The sequence below is a fragment of the Halichoerus grypus genome, chromosome 5 (genome assembly GCF_964656455.1).
Source record: "Halichoerus grypus chromosome 5, mHalGry1.hap1.1, whole genome shotgun sequence".
In the NCBI taxonomy this organism is placed as follows: Eukaryota; Metazoa; Chordata; class Mammalia; order Carnivora; family Phocidae; genus Halichoerus; species Halichoerus grypus.
The window spans coordinates 141,249,290-141,265,146 of NC_135716.1; the positions used below are offsets into that span (position 1 = coordinate 141,249,290).

Consider the following 15,857-nt stretch of genomic DNA (forward strand, 5'->3'; position numbering starts at 1 on the left):
AGCACTTTTGTTTCTTCATGACCTTAGGGGGAGAGCATTCAGTATTTCACCATTCTGGTGTCTAAGGTTTTTTTTTTTTATATCTGACTTTTTAGAAGAGTTGCTCTTCTATTTCTAATATGCCAAGAGATTTCTTTAAAATTATGAGTAACTTAAATTTTATCAAATTCATTTTTTTGTCTTGATGACTATATAATTTTTCTCCTTTAATCTGCTAATGTGGCAAACTACATTGATTTTTATTTTACACATTCGGACAACTTGTTATTTTTGAAATAAGCCCAATTTTATCAATTACATTATCCTTTCAATATATTACTGAAGTTGGTTTGCTAACGTTTAGCTTAGCTTCATAAGAGATACCGGCTTGGACTTTTCTTTTCTTGTAATATCCTGTCATGTTTTGGTATTAAGATTATGCTGGCCTCATAAAATGAGTTGGGAAGTGTTTTGTTTTTTTTGTTTTTTTTTTCTTTTCTCTGGAAGAGTTTGTGTAATATTAGTGATACTTATTTTTTAAATGTTTGGAGATTTCATGGGTAAAGCCATATGGGCCTACAGATTTTTTTGTGGGATGGTCTTTCGTTATGATTCAGTCTTTTTTTTTTTTTTTTAAAGATTTTATTTATTTATTTGACAGAGAGAGAGAGGGAACAAAAGCAGGGGGAACAGCAGAGGGAGAGGGAGAAGCAGGCCTCCCGCAGAGCAAGGAGCCCGATGCGGGGCTCGATCCCAGGAGCCCGGGATCATGACCTGAGCCGAAGGCAGACGCTTAACCGACTGAGCCACCCAGGCGCCCCTATGATTCAGTCTTTTTAACAGATACAGAACTATTCACATTTTTCTGTTTTTTTGTCAGTTTTTTTTTTTTTTTAATAGAGAGAAAGAGAGTGAATGAATGAGGGGAGAGGCAGAGGGAGCAAGGGAAAGAAGCAAGGTCCATGCTGAGCGCAGAGCCCGATGTGGGGCTGGATCTCCTGACCCTGAGATCATGACCTGACCTGAAATCGAGAGTTGGAGGCTTAACCAACTGAGCCACCCAGGCGCCCCAGTTTTGTGTCCGTTTTTATAAGTTAGAACATCTAGAAACGTATGTTTTGTTTAAATTCTCAACATTACTGGTATAAAGTTTTTTAATTTACATATAAATCTATATTTGCATTTTGTGTTTTTTTACTGAAGTATAGTTGACACACAATATTACATTAGTTCCATGTGTACAAAACAGGGATTTGACAACTCCATATGTTATGCTCACCGTAAGTGTGGCTGCCGTCTGTCACCACGCAGTGCTGTGACACTGACCGTGTTCCATATGCTGTACCTTTCATCCTGTGGCTTATTCATTCTATAACTGGAAGCCTGTATTTCCTGCTCCTTCACCTATTTTGCTGCCTCTTCATGCCCATCTCCGCTGGCAACCATCAGTTTGTTACCTTTACTATATTTTTAATGTCTGAAAGATACTGCATTCTACAGCTATATTTTTTTTTATTTATTTATTGAAAAGTTAATACAGTTTTATTTAAGGAGTTTCACATGTTGTGATTCCTTCTACTGCCAATCACCTTAGTTCTTCTAAAGTTTAAGTCATAATCTTCAAGGTAGCCCTTTTTTTAAAAAGTTTTGTCTTGACTTCAGCTCAGGTCGTGATCTCAGGGTTGTGGGATCAAGCCCCATGCAGGGCTCAGTGAGGAGTCTGCTTGAGATTCTCACTCTCTCTCCCTCTGCCCTTCCCCCCCACCTTTTCCCCCCTGCTAACATACTCTCTCTCAAAATAATTAAATGAATCTTTAAAAAGAAGTTTTGCTCAGTCCACAGTTCTTTAGTTTGGCTTCTTTGATTCCACTTGAACATGGACATGCTTCAGAAATTCACCAGCTGTAATATTTGAGATCCAATTTCTTTAAGCAGTTTACTTTAGGGCCATGTTTAGGGTCTGAGTAGATGGATCTGCCTAGTTCTCAATTTCACATACCCTCTAAACACGAATAAGTTCAAACTGTATTCACTCCTAGACTGTCACACCCTGGAATAGTACAGATTATTGGGAAATGCCAATACCTAAGATTAAAATAATTTGACTATTGGTTCTTTCATGGTTTTAGCAGATCTGTCTTGTGGTTCTTTCCCACAGATAACACACATTTCAGCATGTGTATTTTCTGTCACTGTCTTGTAGCTCACTAATTTTACTTTCAGCTGTGTCCATTCTGCCATTAAACTCATCTTTGACTTAAATTTTAGTTATTGTATTTTTCCATTCTAGAATTTCCATTTGATTCTCTTATAAATTTCAGTTCTCTGGTGAAATTCTCTGTTTTGTTATAATTTTATTCATATATTCTTGATTATGTTAATCATAATTGTTTTTTAAACATTCATGTTTTTTAACTCTAATTTCATTATCTCTGGGTCTGTTTCTACTGTCTGTTTTTTGCCTTTGGTCTTGTTTCTTGGTATGCTTGCTCATATTTGATTGAATTCTGGACATTTCATATAAACAGTACTATTGGCTCTGAATGATAGTTTCTTCCATTATAGGGGATTCTCCCTTTAGTCTGGAGGACAACTAGAATAGAGCAGATTATTTCAGTCAGTCAGAGCCTGAGCTGGGTCTTCATAAGTTCCAATTTACCTCTACTTCACCTTCATTCATAAGAGTATTGCTGTTCAGGGAAGTCTGCTGAAGGTGTGGAGTATTTACTAAGTTCCTTCTCTGTAGTGGTTTTTGAACTGCGGTTTTTGATCTGCCAGCACCATGAGACTGTTGAAATCTCTGTTCGGTTTTCATCCACTTTTTGTTTAAAAAAGTGCCCTGTGCAGCTTAAGAATCGATAAGATGCCTTGGTGAACTGGCATCGGGTGGTGTCTTTGCCCTCCTAGCTTTTAAATTTTAGCTTCTCAAATTTGGCTGCCTTATCAAGCCTGACTTGTAAGTTTCGTCTCTCTAGTCCTGCTAAACAGCTTAAAACTCTCCTTAGTCACCTCTTTCTGCTTGGATTTCCTTTGAGTTCTGCTTGTATTCTCAGCCTCTGGCTCTTCAGTGCTTAGAATTTAACATTTCACTGAAAGCAAGAGCAACACACAGATCAGACTCACCTCCTTGAACTTTCCTTCTTCCTGGAATTTTGGCTTTTCTAGTCTTGGCTGACTCGGTAACTCTCCAGTACCTTTGAACAAATATTATTTCTATTTTATCCAGATTTTCTAATTTTTTTTATTGAGGTATAATTGGCATACAATATCCTTTAAGTTTCAGGTATACATCATATTGACTCAATATTTTTATACGTTACAAAATAATCCCCATGATAAGTGTGTTTACCATCTGTCATGAAAGTTATTACAATATTATTGGCTATATTCCCTCTGCTGTACATTATATCCCCATGACTTATTTATTGTATAACTGAAAGTTTTTACCTCTTAATCCCCTTCACCTATTAGATTTTCTAATTGTGTTTGATAGGAACATTGTTCTGCTGTAATTATTTACTCTGTCACTGCTAGAAGAGGAAGTCTCTGCGTTAGTCTTTTTAATAGCTACCTAATATTCTGTAATGTCAATAATTTATTTAATTATGTATCCACGTACTTTTGGGTTATTTCCAGGGTTTTTTGTCATTGTTTAAATTGCAAATAATTCTGTAGTTGGCATCCATATACACATATCCTTATGTTCCTTGCACTTTTATAGCAGTAGGGTGGGATTGCTGGCATTGCTATGTTTATTTTTAAAGGATACTCCCAGTTATTACAGAATATTATGGCAAATCTTAACCAATGACATATCAGAATACCCTTTTTTAAATACCTACATCAGCACTGTTTTCAGTATCTTTAGTTTTTGTTAATTTGGACAAAAAATGGAATCTCATTGCTTTTAAAAATGCATTTTCTTGCCTAGTAGTAAAGTTGAGAATATTGTTTCATTTTTATTGACTATTTTATTTCTTCTTTTGTAGATTGCCTTTTTTTAAATGTTTTTCTGGGTAGAGTTTAAAAATACATATTCTAGGCCCCACACTTGGAAATTCTGAATCAGTAGCTAGATGACGAAACCCTGAATCTGAATATGTTTAGGAACTTCCAAGTTATGCTATCTAGGCAGGTTTGGGAATTACTACTTTGAGTGATCAAATGCTAGTTTTATGTTTTTGGGTGGCTTGGTAAATTAAATTTTCTGTTTTATTTAAGAAAGTAGAATGAAATTAGAGAGATTAGTAAATATTGATATTACAAGCCATCTATTTTTAAGAGAGTATATCTGGATAGATATAATTATCATTTCATTTTCTAAAGCACATCTAACTATTGTGTTGTGGACGAGGTGACCTTTTGCCAGTTGTGATATCACACTTGGTTCAAAGGAGAAAACGATACTGCTACAGATGTTAAGTCTTGAATGCATAGTGATCAAGGTAGTATCTTTGCTATGGAGCACTTAGGATATAATGTTCTTTTTTTTTTTTTTTTTTTTAAAGATTTTATTTATTTATTTGAGAGAGAGAGAGCATGAGCACAAGTAGGGGGAGGCAGAGGGAGAAGCAGACTCCCTGCTGAGCAGGGAGCCTGATGCAGGGCTCGATCCCAGGACCCTGAGATCATGACCTGAGCGAAGGTAGACACTTAACCGACTGAGTCACCCAGGCACCTCTGGAACACTTAGGATATAAAAATGCCGTGTCTGAGTACAGGTATTTATTTCCTATCAAAAGGGAGGAACACTACTAGAACCTCAGATAATATATTGATACTACCATTTATTCTGTGATATCACCTGTTTAGATGATAACACCATTATCTGTCATTTAACAGTATATTCTAATACCGTGCTTAGTATGATATATGTATTATCTGATCTAATCCTTTAGTAACTCTGTGAAGTAGTGATTAGTATCATTATTGATAAAGGAACTGAAGCCCATATAGGTTAAGTTACGTTCTTACAGGTACAAAAGGGTAAAACCATGATTCAAACCCAAGTGTGTATGATTTCAAAGTCTGTTGCTCTGGTTTTGTTTCTGGTCTTATCGTAACCTCTACCACAGTTATATTTCTCAAGATCAACTTGTTGTCTCCATGTTGTCATATCCCATGCATGCTTTTCTACCTTTATCTTGTTCTTTCTCTTAGTAGCATTTGACACTATTAACCATACTCCCCTTTAAAAATATGTATATATTTGTGTGATTAGCTACACATTTCATTGTTGTTTAGTATTGTAAACTCATACTGGGAAATATCAGCCCTTACTGCCCTGTCGCCTTATACCCCAGAAGTGAAAGTCACCTTAACTTCTTTAGCGGTTTACCTCTGTATTTCCACATAATCTGTTTATTTTTTAATTTCTTGACTCATTAGGTTTAGACGATTGATTTCTTGTTATGGTAGATTTCATCTTTTATAACCCGACTAATGTTTTTATGTGCTTATTTGCTATTTATATTTCCTTCTTGGTTAAGTATTGTTCAGTTTTTTTCCCCTCCACATTCTAATAGAATTGTCTGTTTTCTTACTATTGACTTTGGAGTCAATAGTTTTTTACGTATTCTGGATACAGTCATTTGTTGGATATGTGATTTGAAAATGTTTATTCCTTATCTGTGGCTCATCTTTTCTTAACAAAGTTGTGTGTGTGTATGTGTGTTTTGTTTTTGTAGAGCAAACATTTTTAATGAAACCTAGTTTAAGGTACCCCCAAGGAAACTCTGCCAATTTCTGGGGTGAGCTTCTTTCTAATACCTTAACCCACAAATTCCAACTACTCCTTGCAGCCCTAAAGTCTTATCTTCTAACTCCTTAGCTTAGCCAAACTTACCATGTTCTGCTTGGGTTCTACCCATTTACATTGTGGTCAGGAAACTGCCTCCAGGCAGAGAGCAGGAGCAAATCCAGGGATCGCTAGTACTACACAGTGTTTCTCTTCCTCTCAAGAATCAGTCTTATCTTGCCTTTTGTCCAGTACCTGAAAATGTTTGCCTCGTGTAGTCTGTCCAGTTTCATGGTTATTTGTGGTGGGAGGACAAATCCAGTACCAGTTAGTCTCATGGATGGAAGTATATACATCCCCAAATTTGTAACTCATGATTGTCCATATTTTATAAGAAGGCACTAAGATACTTTTCAGAAGCTCTGTATACCTAGGTTGGGATAGTGGACTCCACTGTAAGATGATAGGGCAGTGAGCTAGCTCTCTCTTTGGGAACTTCTACATGGAATATATATAGGCCCTTTCTCTGTGGCTGTTTAAGTGTCTTTGCAGAAGAATCCTATAAAACTCGCTATTGTTTAAGGGTTAGAAAGGGAGAGGGAGATGGGGTTATCCCATTCATTGTGGAGACTCTTCTTTAATTCTCTATTTGAATCTTACACCTCAGCCCTTTTACCTTGAGTATCAAATACAGAACCTTTCTGGAGTCCCCATGGTGTGGGGGTATCAGTCAGCTGCCAAAGAAGCAATGTAGTTTAGTGATAATGAGCGAGCTCAGGAACTTGACTGCCTAAGTTTGAGAATCTGCTTTGCCAGCTCTAGAGTACTAGCTCTGTGATCCTGGGTGAGTTTTTATCCTTTCTATACCTCAGTTCTCCTCATCTATAGGATAGGAATAGTAATTGGACCTATATTAAAGAATTAATACAGTTAAAGTCCTAGGAGCATTAATCTTCTAAATCACTTATATTTAAATGTATGCCTGTGTTTCAGCTACAGTCAAAAAATTAAAAACAAAACAAAAAAAACAAGTATCTGCCTGTTATTTCCTCTTTCTATTTCACAAGTATCTCAAGCCTAATATATTCAGTATATCCTTGATTTTTCCCTCAGTCTACTTCTAGTCTTCCTTTCCCCAATAAATACACCACTTTCTATTCAGTTGCTTTTGGAAAAAATCTGGAGTCCTCCTTAGAACTTCCTTCTTAATCATTCACATGGAATCTTTCACCAAGTGTCAGTAGTTATATCTATAAAATATATCTCACTATGTTTCTATCTCTACCATTAGCATTTTACCTGAACTTCTGTGTCAGCCTCATTACAGCTTTCATTGCCTCCAATCATATTTCCCTCCACTTTGCCATAAATAATAATTAGGTCCAGTCAGCTAGGATATTCACTTTCTCAAGGGAAGACTTAAGTGGACACTGGCCAGCATTTGCCATGATTTTTCAGATTCTGCTTTTGATTGGCACATTCTTTTTCATATTTGTTAATACATGCTATTAGAAGACATCTTTGAGACCTAGGTCTCTTTAAATTGATATACATAGCCCTTCTCTGACCTATTATGTTGATTTCCATTTATTAATTCAATGTATATTTAATGTGTATGTACCATCTTCCGGGATGTAGGGATACACAATATCTTTATGGAGGTCAGAATTTGAGTAGAAAGCAGACATTCAATAAACAATTTTTGTAGTTTAAAGTATTGTGATAGAGATATACAGGATCCCCTGAAAAAGGAGAGCATAAATGTAACATTAGCAGGGATGAGAACTTGGCCTAGAGATTAGACTGAGAAAAAGATATTTACAGCAGACATCTGAAAGCTAAGTTGTAATTATCCTGGTGAAGATGTTGATGGGGGTGTTTTTGGCATGGCGGACAGCATGTTCAAAGGCAAAAGTAATGATTGCTTAGTCCAGGAGTTAAAAATTCAGTGTGCTAAAATGTAGAGTTCAAGGGCACCAATGTCAAGAGATAAAACTGAAAGGTAGAGACTTGTTAGCATTTGTGAGGATTTTATATCTTATCTGGCGTAGTGGTTGGGACCTGGGACTCCAGAGTCAGGCTAATCTGTGTTTGACCTCTTGTCTCTTTCCTGTGATTGTAAGCAAATTACTTAACCTTTCTAAGTCTCTTTTCTAGTCTGAAAAATGGGAATACTGATAGTACCTACCTCAAAGGGTAATTTTGCATGTCCTATACTTGATTCTTACTTCTGGCTTATATCCTCTTTTTAAACATTGATGGATCAGACTTTCTTGACTTTTTGCCATTTAATATTCAAATCACAGAATGCAATTATCTTATTCCTAATTCTGTCCTTATTAGGCAACCTTCTCATTATAACTTGGCTTCCTTCGTATCATGCTAAAAGAGAAAGAACATGATGACTTGAGGACGTAGATGCCCTGTGCCCTTGGTAGTTTGGGCAGTTATAGTTATTGCCACACATTAATAAGTTGATATTCTGCTTTTATATCAATCTTGTGACCTTGGTTAATGGGAACTGTTCCTGTGAGATGGATCTATTGGTCATGTGCTGTCCCTTTAGATTTGTGAGATTTTAAGGCCAGGACTAAACAGGATATGGAAAATTCATTAAAATCAAGTTACACAGGAGGCCTCTTTGAAAATAGGCAGCTTGCCTCACTTAGAGTGCTCTCTCGTTGTGGCTTTGTTATTGGGTGTGAGTTTATTTTGTATATTTTTATAGTTTTGATTTTTCATTTATAAGACATTTAGTTTATCATTATATAAATTATCAGAAAGACTAATATAGGGTTGGTAAAAACTGGTTGGACTAAGGTGTGACTTACCCACAGAATAATAACTAGATGTCCAGTTACCAGCTGACAGTCAAATTAAGTATTTGATTTTGTGTGTGTGTGTGTATATTCATTTGTCACTGTAAAGATAATTTGACACTTTACAGTCATTTATATAGATGACTGGTTTCACTAACAGCTAAATCATTTTTATTTTTTAATATCTGTTTCTTAAATATGAAAAAGGAAACTAATTTTGTTTCAGTGGTTTTAACGCAGGAGCAGCCTTTTAGTAGGGCACTGTATATGATTGTGATTGTCACAGTGATTAGGGTAGAAGAGATTGCTGGTGTTTAATGGTCATGCGATGGTGGGGGATGGGGACAGAGATCTTGAATACCCTATAACGGCCTGGAGAGTCCCAAAGTTTGTTAAGTGTTCCTGTTGAGAGATGTTGCCAGGTTTCTTCAAGTAGCCTGAATAACTATGCAGATAGCACCATCTAGTGACGGAAATAGGTAATAAACAGAATCTACTTTCATCACAGAAATAAAATCAAAATTCTAAAATTTCTGTAAATAATAGGTTAAAATCATAGACTTTTGGAGCAGGAAGGAAAGTTGGAGATAATTTAATCTACATTCTCCTTTTACAGGTAAGGAAATTAGGGTCCAAAGAGGTGAAGTGATTTGTCCCATAGCATGCACCTAGTTAGGAAGAGCCCATGTCCAGGTCTCAGAGTTTTCCAGGTTGGTAATCTCAGCCCTTGTCATAGCAAGCTGACTATTTTTGTGTTCTATTTGGGTTAATACCTTAGGTGCTTTGCTTAGTGATTTAAGAATAAAAAACAGTGAATGGAGAGAACATCTCGTTTACTAGGCGTGTTATAATGTAAATTTTCATAAAGCATACATCATATATTACATCTTATTTGAACCTCATTGTATCACCTAGACAAATGAGACAGGCTTTTGTGTATTCAGTTCATTTTTTAGTTGCAATGATTTTTAGCTCTAAATGTTGAATCTTATGATAAAACTTTAGGATAGGGAAAAATTTGTACGTGAAAGTTTATTAAAACGTTATTGTATTGATTGATGAACTGACATGATTGACATCAAAAGATTGACATCAGTCAAAAGACGCAAAAAACTTTAAAATGAAATGAATTTACAAAATGAAGCAAGTCTTCCTATTTCTCTTTGTTAGGGCATATAAAATAGTTTTGGTAAGTCGAGGGTTTTTTGTTTTGTTTTGTTTTTAATGGGAGGGATTGGCAGATATTGAAATTGGTTTAGCTGAAACCGTCTCAAGACTATGTCACATTCAGTTGGAAAAGAGCAATTTGTAAGTATTGACTGGAAAATGTTGGTTCCACAGTAAAGTGAGCTTTAGTGAGTGATGCCATCAGAGGTATTGGGAAAATGAATGTATGAAAGTGAGAGACTGGGAGAACCGGTTTCCTGGCAGATGATGGTGACAGTGGTGATGACATTGACAACACTGGCAGTAATGTTAACTAACATCTCTGTGTGCAGGGCGCTGGTCTGTTTGCATGGGTTAACTCTGTAATTTTCATAACAACCCTGTGAAGTATAGGTGTTGTTATTATCCTCATCTTATAGATGAAACTCAGGGATAGAGAAACTAAGTAACCTGCCAAAGGTCTCACAGATAGCAAGACTTCCATAGTTCCCTCCTATGATGAAAGTGCATTTGTTTCTGAAGTGGAACTTTCTATAATATCTTAATGCACCAGGAACAATTTTGGTTTTCTGCCACACTGCCCCTAAGATCACCATTTTTAAGAATCTCTTTGGTCCCTTTAAATCATATCTTAAAATAGCCTCAGTGTATTCTTCTACCTCTAGGAGTCCAACTACCCTTCTGCCATAGTCCTAGTATTATCTCTGACGACTATTTTCCCTACCACTTGTCTTTGTGAAATATAGGAGAGGATGTCACAAGGACTGAGAGAAGTGTAAGCTGTTAATGGCATTCTGAAAAATGACTCAGAACTGCTAATGTCAGACTTTACCTCTTAGGGTTATGGCTGGCAGGAGTTTTGTTGGAGAGTCTAGGTGGATAGAAAGCAAAATTCAGAGATGCTTTTATTGTTACATTTTTAATGAAAATTTTGGCTACAGGTAGGATATACTCGGTCTGGATTTATTTATACATTTTTTTTTCTGCCATTGTTTTGGCGTTGGAAAATGTTCAAATATAAGAGCAGCTCTTCTACTATTGTACTCTTATGACTATCATATCCCACTGAGTTTCTAATTGAATAGTAGCAAATTGTTTTTCAATTAATATGTCCCTTAATGCATATTCATGCATGTTGATATTATAGGCTGAATTAAACTAAATCCTTCTTTAGTTGTAAATTTGTGATATCATCACTTACGACCAAACCTAACATCCTGCAATATTGGCTGCTCACCAGGGGAAGGTAAGAGTAGAAATAGTATCCACTGTGTTCTGGATCTGGACTGACTACTTTACAAGAGTTATCACATTTAATCCTAATGATCCCCTGCTTTCATTTCATTTTTACAGATGAATTTGAGACTCCTGGAGACTAAGTTATTGGCCCAAGGTCACAAACATTTCAACCATTCTACTTGTGTTTAAATCCTGACTCTGTCACATACTAGTTATGGTACTTTCAGCAAATTACTTGACTTCTGTGGGCCTTGGTTTCTTCCTCTGATCTGTAAAATGAATGTAATAATAGTACTTACCTCCAAAGTTTGTTATGATGACTCAGTGAGTTAATATTTGTCATACGCTTAAACAATACCTGGCATTTAGTTCCATGTAAGTGATTATTAGTTAAATAAAATAAGTGGTATTTTGAACCCAGTCTTTCTGTTTTTGCTCTTCCCATTGTCCCAGTATAATGCCTCAAAAAGTATTCCAGGACCAATGTATTTCACTGAGACATATTTTCTTGTATTTCGCTGGTCAACTCTGACCATTACTAGTTCTATTTTAAGAAGAAAACCTTGTCTAGAAATTATCCCACCTTTTCTTAATGTGCTTGCAGACACTTGGTAAACACAAGTTCCTTACTTTGCCATAATTATTTTTTAAAGATTTTATTTATTTTAGAGAGAGGGAGAAGAGAGCACGCAAGTAGGGGGAGGGGCAGAGGGAGAGGGAGAGAATCTCAAGCAGACTCCATGCGAAACGCAGAGCCTGACACAGGGCTCAGTCTCAGGACCCTGAGATCATGACCTGAGCCAGAATCAAGAGTTGGACACTCAACCAACTGAGCCATGCAGGCACCCCTGCCATAATTTGTATTGAGGCAAGTGAGTTAGGCTTGTGATGGGCTGAATATTTTCTAAATATTTGTTTTGATCTATAATTATCATTTTATCTTTTTTTTATTGTAGCAAGAATATTTAACATGAGATCTACCATCTTAACATATTTTTAAGTGTATGATACGGTACTATTAACTATAAGCATGGTGTGGTACAGCAGATCTTTAGAATTTATTCATCTTGTATAACTGAAACTTTCTACCTTTTGAATAGCAACTTTGTATCTCCCTATTCCCAGCCCCTGGCAACCACCATATACCCACTGCTTATATGAGTTTGACTATTTTAAATGCCTCACATAAGTGGAATCATGCTGTATTTGTCCTTTTGTGACTAGGTTTATTTCACTTAGCATAATGTCCTCAAAGTTCATCCATATTGTTGCATATGGCAGGATTAGAAACTGAGTAATATTTCATTGTATGTATATACTGCTTTTCTTTATCCATTTTTCCACTGATGGACGTTTAGATTGTTCCCACATCTTGGTTGTTATGAATAATGCTGCAGTGAACATAAGAGTGCTGATATCTCTTTGAGATCCTGCTTTCAATTCTTTTATATAAGTACCCATAAGTGGGAATGCTGGATCATATAATAGTTCTATTTTTAGTTTTTTGAGAAACCTACATACTGTATTCTGTAGTGGCTGTACTATTTTACATTCCCACTGACAGTGTACTAGGGTTCCACTTTTCTCTGTGTTCTCACCAACACTTACTTACTTATTTATTTATTTATTAATTAAATCCTAGCCATCCTGACAGATGTGTGGTGTTCTCTCATTGTGGTTTTGATTTCCTTTACCCTGATGGTTAGTGATGTTGAGGATTTCTAAATATACCTATTGGTCATTTGTATGTTGTTTTTGGAGGACTGTCTATTTAAGTTTTTTGCCCAATTTCAATCGTTTTGTTTTTTTATTATTGAGTTGTAAGAGTTCTTTGTATTAAATATTAACCCCTTATTAGTTGTATGATATGCACACGTTTTCTCCCATCCTGTATGTTGCCTTTTCACTCTATTAATTATTTGCTTTATTGTGCAGAAGCTTTTCAGTTTGATGTAGTCCCATGTGTCAGGTTTTGCTTTTGTTGCTTGTGCTTTGGATGTCATTTCCAAGAAATCCTTACCAAGACCAGTGTCATGAAGCTTTTCCCCCTATGTTTTCTTTGAGGAGTTTCACATGTTTCAGGTTCTATGTTTAAGGTTTTAATCCGTTTTGATTTGATTTTTGTCTGTGGTGTAAAGTGAGAGTCCACTTTCATTGTTTTACATGTCGATATCCAGTTTTCCCAACACCATTTAATGAAGCGACTATCCTTCGCCCATTGTATATTTTTTGGCACTTTTGTCAAAGATCACTTGACTGGATATGCTTAAGTTTATTTCTGGGCTCTGTCCTGTTCAGATGGTCTGTATGTCTGTCTTTGTGCCAGTAACATTCTGTTTTAATTATTGTAGCTTTGTAATATATTTTAAAATTAGGAAGTATGATGCCTCTACCTTTCTTCTTCTTCTTTCTTAAGATTATTTTGCCTTTTGGGGATCTTTTGTGGTTCTTTGTGAATTTTAGGATTTTTTTTTTTTTAAAGATTTTATATATTTGAGATAGAGAGTGAGAGAGCACGAGCGGCTGGTAGAGGGAGAGGGAGAAATAGGTTCCCCGCTGAGCAGGGAGCTTGACATGTGGGGCTCAATCCCAGGACCGTGGGATCATGACCCAAGCCAAAGGCAGCCACTTAACCAACTGAGCCACCCAGGCACCCCTAGGATTGTTTTTTCTATTCCTGTAAAAATTGCCTTTGGGCTATTGGTAGAAATTGTATTGTATCTGTAGGTTGCTTTGAGTACCATGGGGATTTTAACAACATTAAGTCTTCCAATCCATGAGCACAGGGTATCTTTCAATTTATTTGTATGTTCTTTAATATCTTTGATCATTGTTTTATAGTTTGTAGTATGTAAGTCTTTGATCCTTTTAGTTAAGTTTATTCCTAAGTATTTTATTGTTTTGATGCTAAGTGGGATTATTTTCAGATAGTTTGTTATTAGTGTATAGAAACACAACTGAATTTTATATGTTTTATATGTTGATTTTGTAACTTGCAACTTTGGTGAATTCATTTATTCCAGCAGTTTTCTTCTGTGGCATCTTTAGATGTGTTTTCTACATAAAAGATCATGCCATCTGCAAACTGAGATAATTTTATTTATTTTTTTCCTGATTTGTGTACTTTTTCTTCTTTTTGCATAATTGCTCTTGCTAGTTCTGGTACTGTGTTGAATAGAAGTGACAAGAGTGTTCTTGATCTTAGAGGAAAAATTTTGCTTTTCACCATTAAGTATGTGTTTGCTAGGTTTTTTTTCATATATGGCTTTTACTATGTTAAAGTAATTGCCTTCTATTCCTAGTTTGTTGACTTTTTTTTTTTTAATGAAAAGGTGTTGAAGTTTATCAGATGCTTTTTCTGCATCTATTGAGGTGTTCATGTAATTTTTATCCTTCATTTTGTTTTAACGTAGTGTATTGCATTACTTGATTTTTGTATGGTGAATCAGCCCTGCATCCTAGAAGTAAATCCTAGTCATAGTGTATGATTTGTTTTTTCAGGCTGAGTATAATTTATTTTTAAAATTAAAAAAATTTAACTGAAGTTTAGTCGACGTTAATTTCAGGCATACAACGTAGTAATTCAACGATTGTATACATTACACAGTGCTCATCGTGATAAGTGTAATTATAATCTGTCACCGTACAGTTATTACAATATTATTGACTATATTCCCTATGCTGTACTTTTCATCTTCGTGACTTATTTATAACTGGAATTTTGTACCTATTCATCTATTTTTCCTATTCCTCCAATCCTTCCCCACTGGCAGCCATCAGTTCTGTGTATTTATGAGTCTCTTTCTGTTTTTTTTGTTGTTGTTTGTTCATTTGTTTTGTAGATTCTGTATTAAGTGAAATCATGGTATTTGTGTTTCTCTGTCTGACTTATTTCGCTTAGCATAACACCCTCTAAGTCCATCCATGTTGCCATGAATGGCAAGATTTAATTCTTTTTATGGTTGAGTAATATTCTACTGTGTATACATACCATATCTTCTTTATTCATCTGTTGGTGGACATTTAAGTTGCTTCTATATCTTGTCTATTGTGAATTAGTGTTTTCATTTTTTTTTGAGTAAATCCCCAGAAGTGAAATTACTGAGTGATACGGTATCTCTATTTTTATTTTTTTGAGGAACCTTTATACTGTTTTTCATAGTAGTTGCACCAGTTTACATTGCCACCAGCAGTGCACGAGGGTTTCCTCTTCTTCACACCTTTGCCAACACGTTTTTTTCTTGTCTTTTTGATACTACCCATCTAACTGGTGTGAGGTGATATCTTATAGTGGTTTTGATTTGCATTTCCCTGATGATTAGTGATGTTGAGCATCTTTTCATGTGTCTGTTGACCATTTGTATGTCTTCTATGGAGAAATGGCTATTCAGGTCCTCTGCTTTTTTGTTAATTGGATTTTTTTTGGTATTGCATTGTATGAGTTCTTCATGTACTTTGGATATTAACGCCTTATCAGTTATATCATTTGAAAATATCTTCTCCATTCAGTAGGTTACCTTTTCAGTTTGTTGATGGTTTCCTATACTGTGAAAAAGCTTTTCAGTTTGATGTCATCTCAATAGTTTATTTTTGCCTTTGATTTCCTTGGAGGAGACATATCCAGAAAAATATTGCTAAGGCTGATGTCAAGGAGATTGCTGCCTATGTTTTCTTGAAGGAATTTTATGGTTTCAAGTCTTATATTTAGGTCTTTAATCCATTTTGAGTTTATTTTTGTATATGCCATAAGAAAGTGGTCCAGTCTCATTCTTTTGCATGTAGCCGTCCAGCATCATTTGTTGAAGAGACTACCTTTTCCCCACTCTATATGTCCTATGTTGAGTGCATAGATATTTACAACTGTTACATCCTCTTATTAGACTTACCTCTTTATCATTATATAATGCCCTTCTTTG

General features: G+C 35.6%; 1 protein-coding gene across 4 annotated transcripts in view; it reads left to right on the forward strand.

The window, feature by feature from the left end:
• OMA1 (OMA1 zinc metallopeptidase) overlaps positions 1-15,857 on the forward strand; it is a 79,568-nt gene that overhangs the window by 23,478 nt on the left and 40,233 nt on the right. Inside the window, exon 9 of one of the 4 annotated variants that reach the window (XM_078073081.1) lies at positions 11,056-11,319. The exons of the other annotated variants lie outside the window; for them this stretch is intronic. Coding sequence (XP_077929207.1) covers positions 11,056-11,130 — 75 coding nt within the window. The 3' untranslated portion in view covers positions 11,131-11,319. Of the gene's footprint in view, positions 1-11,055; positions 11,320-15,857 lie in introns of those variants that run through there. 4 annotated transcript variants of the gene reach the window in all.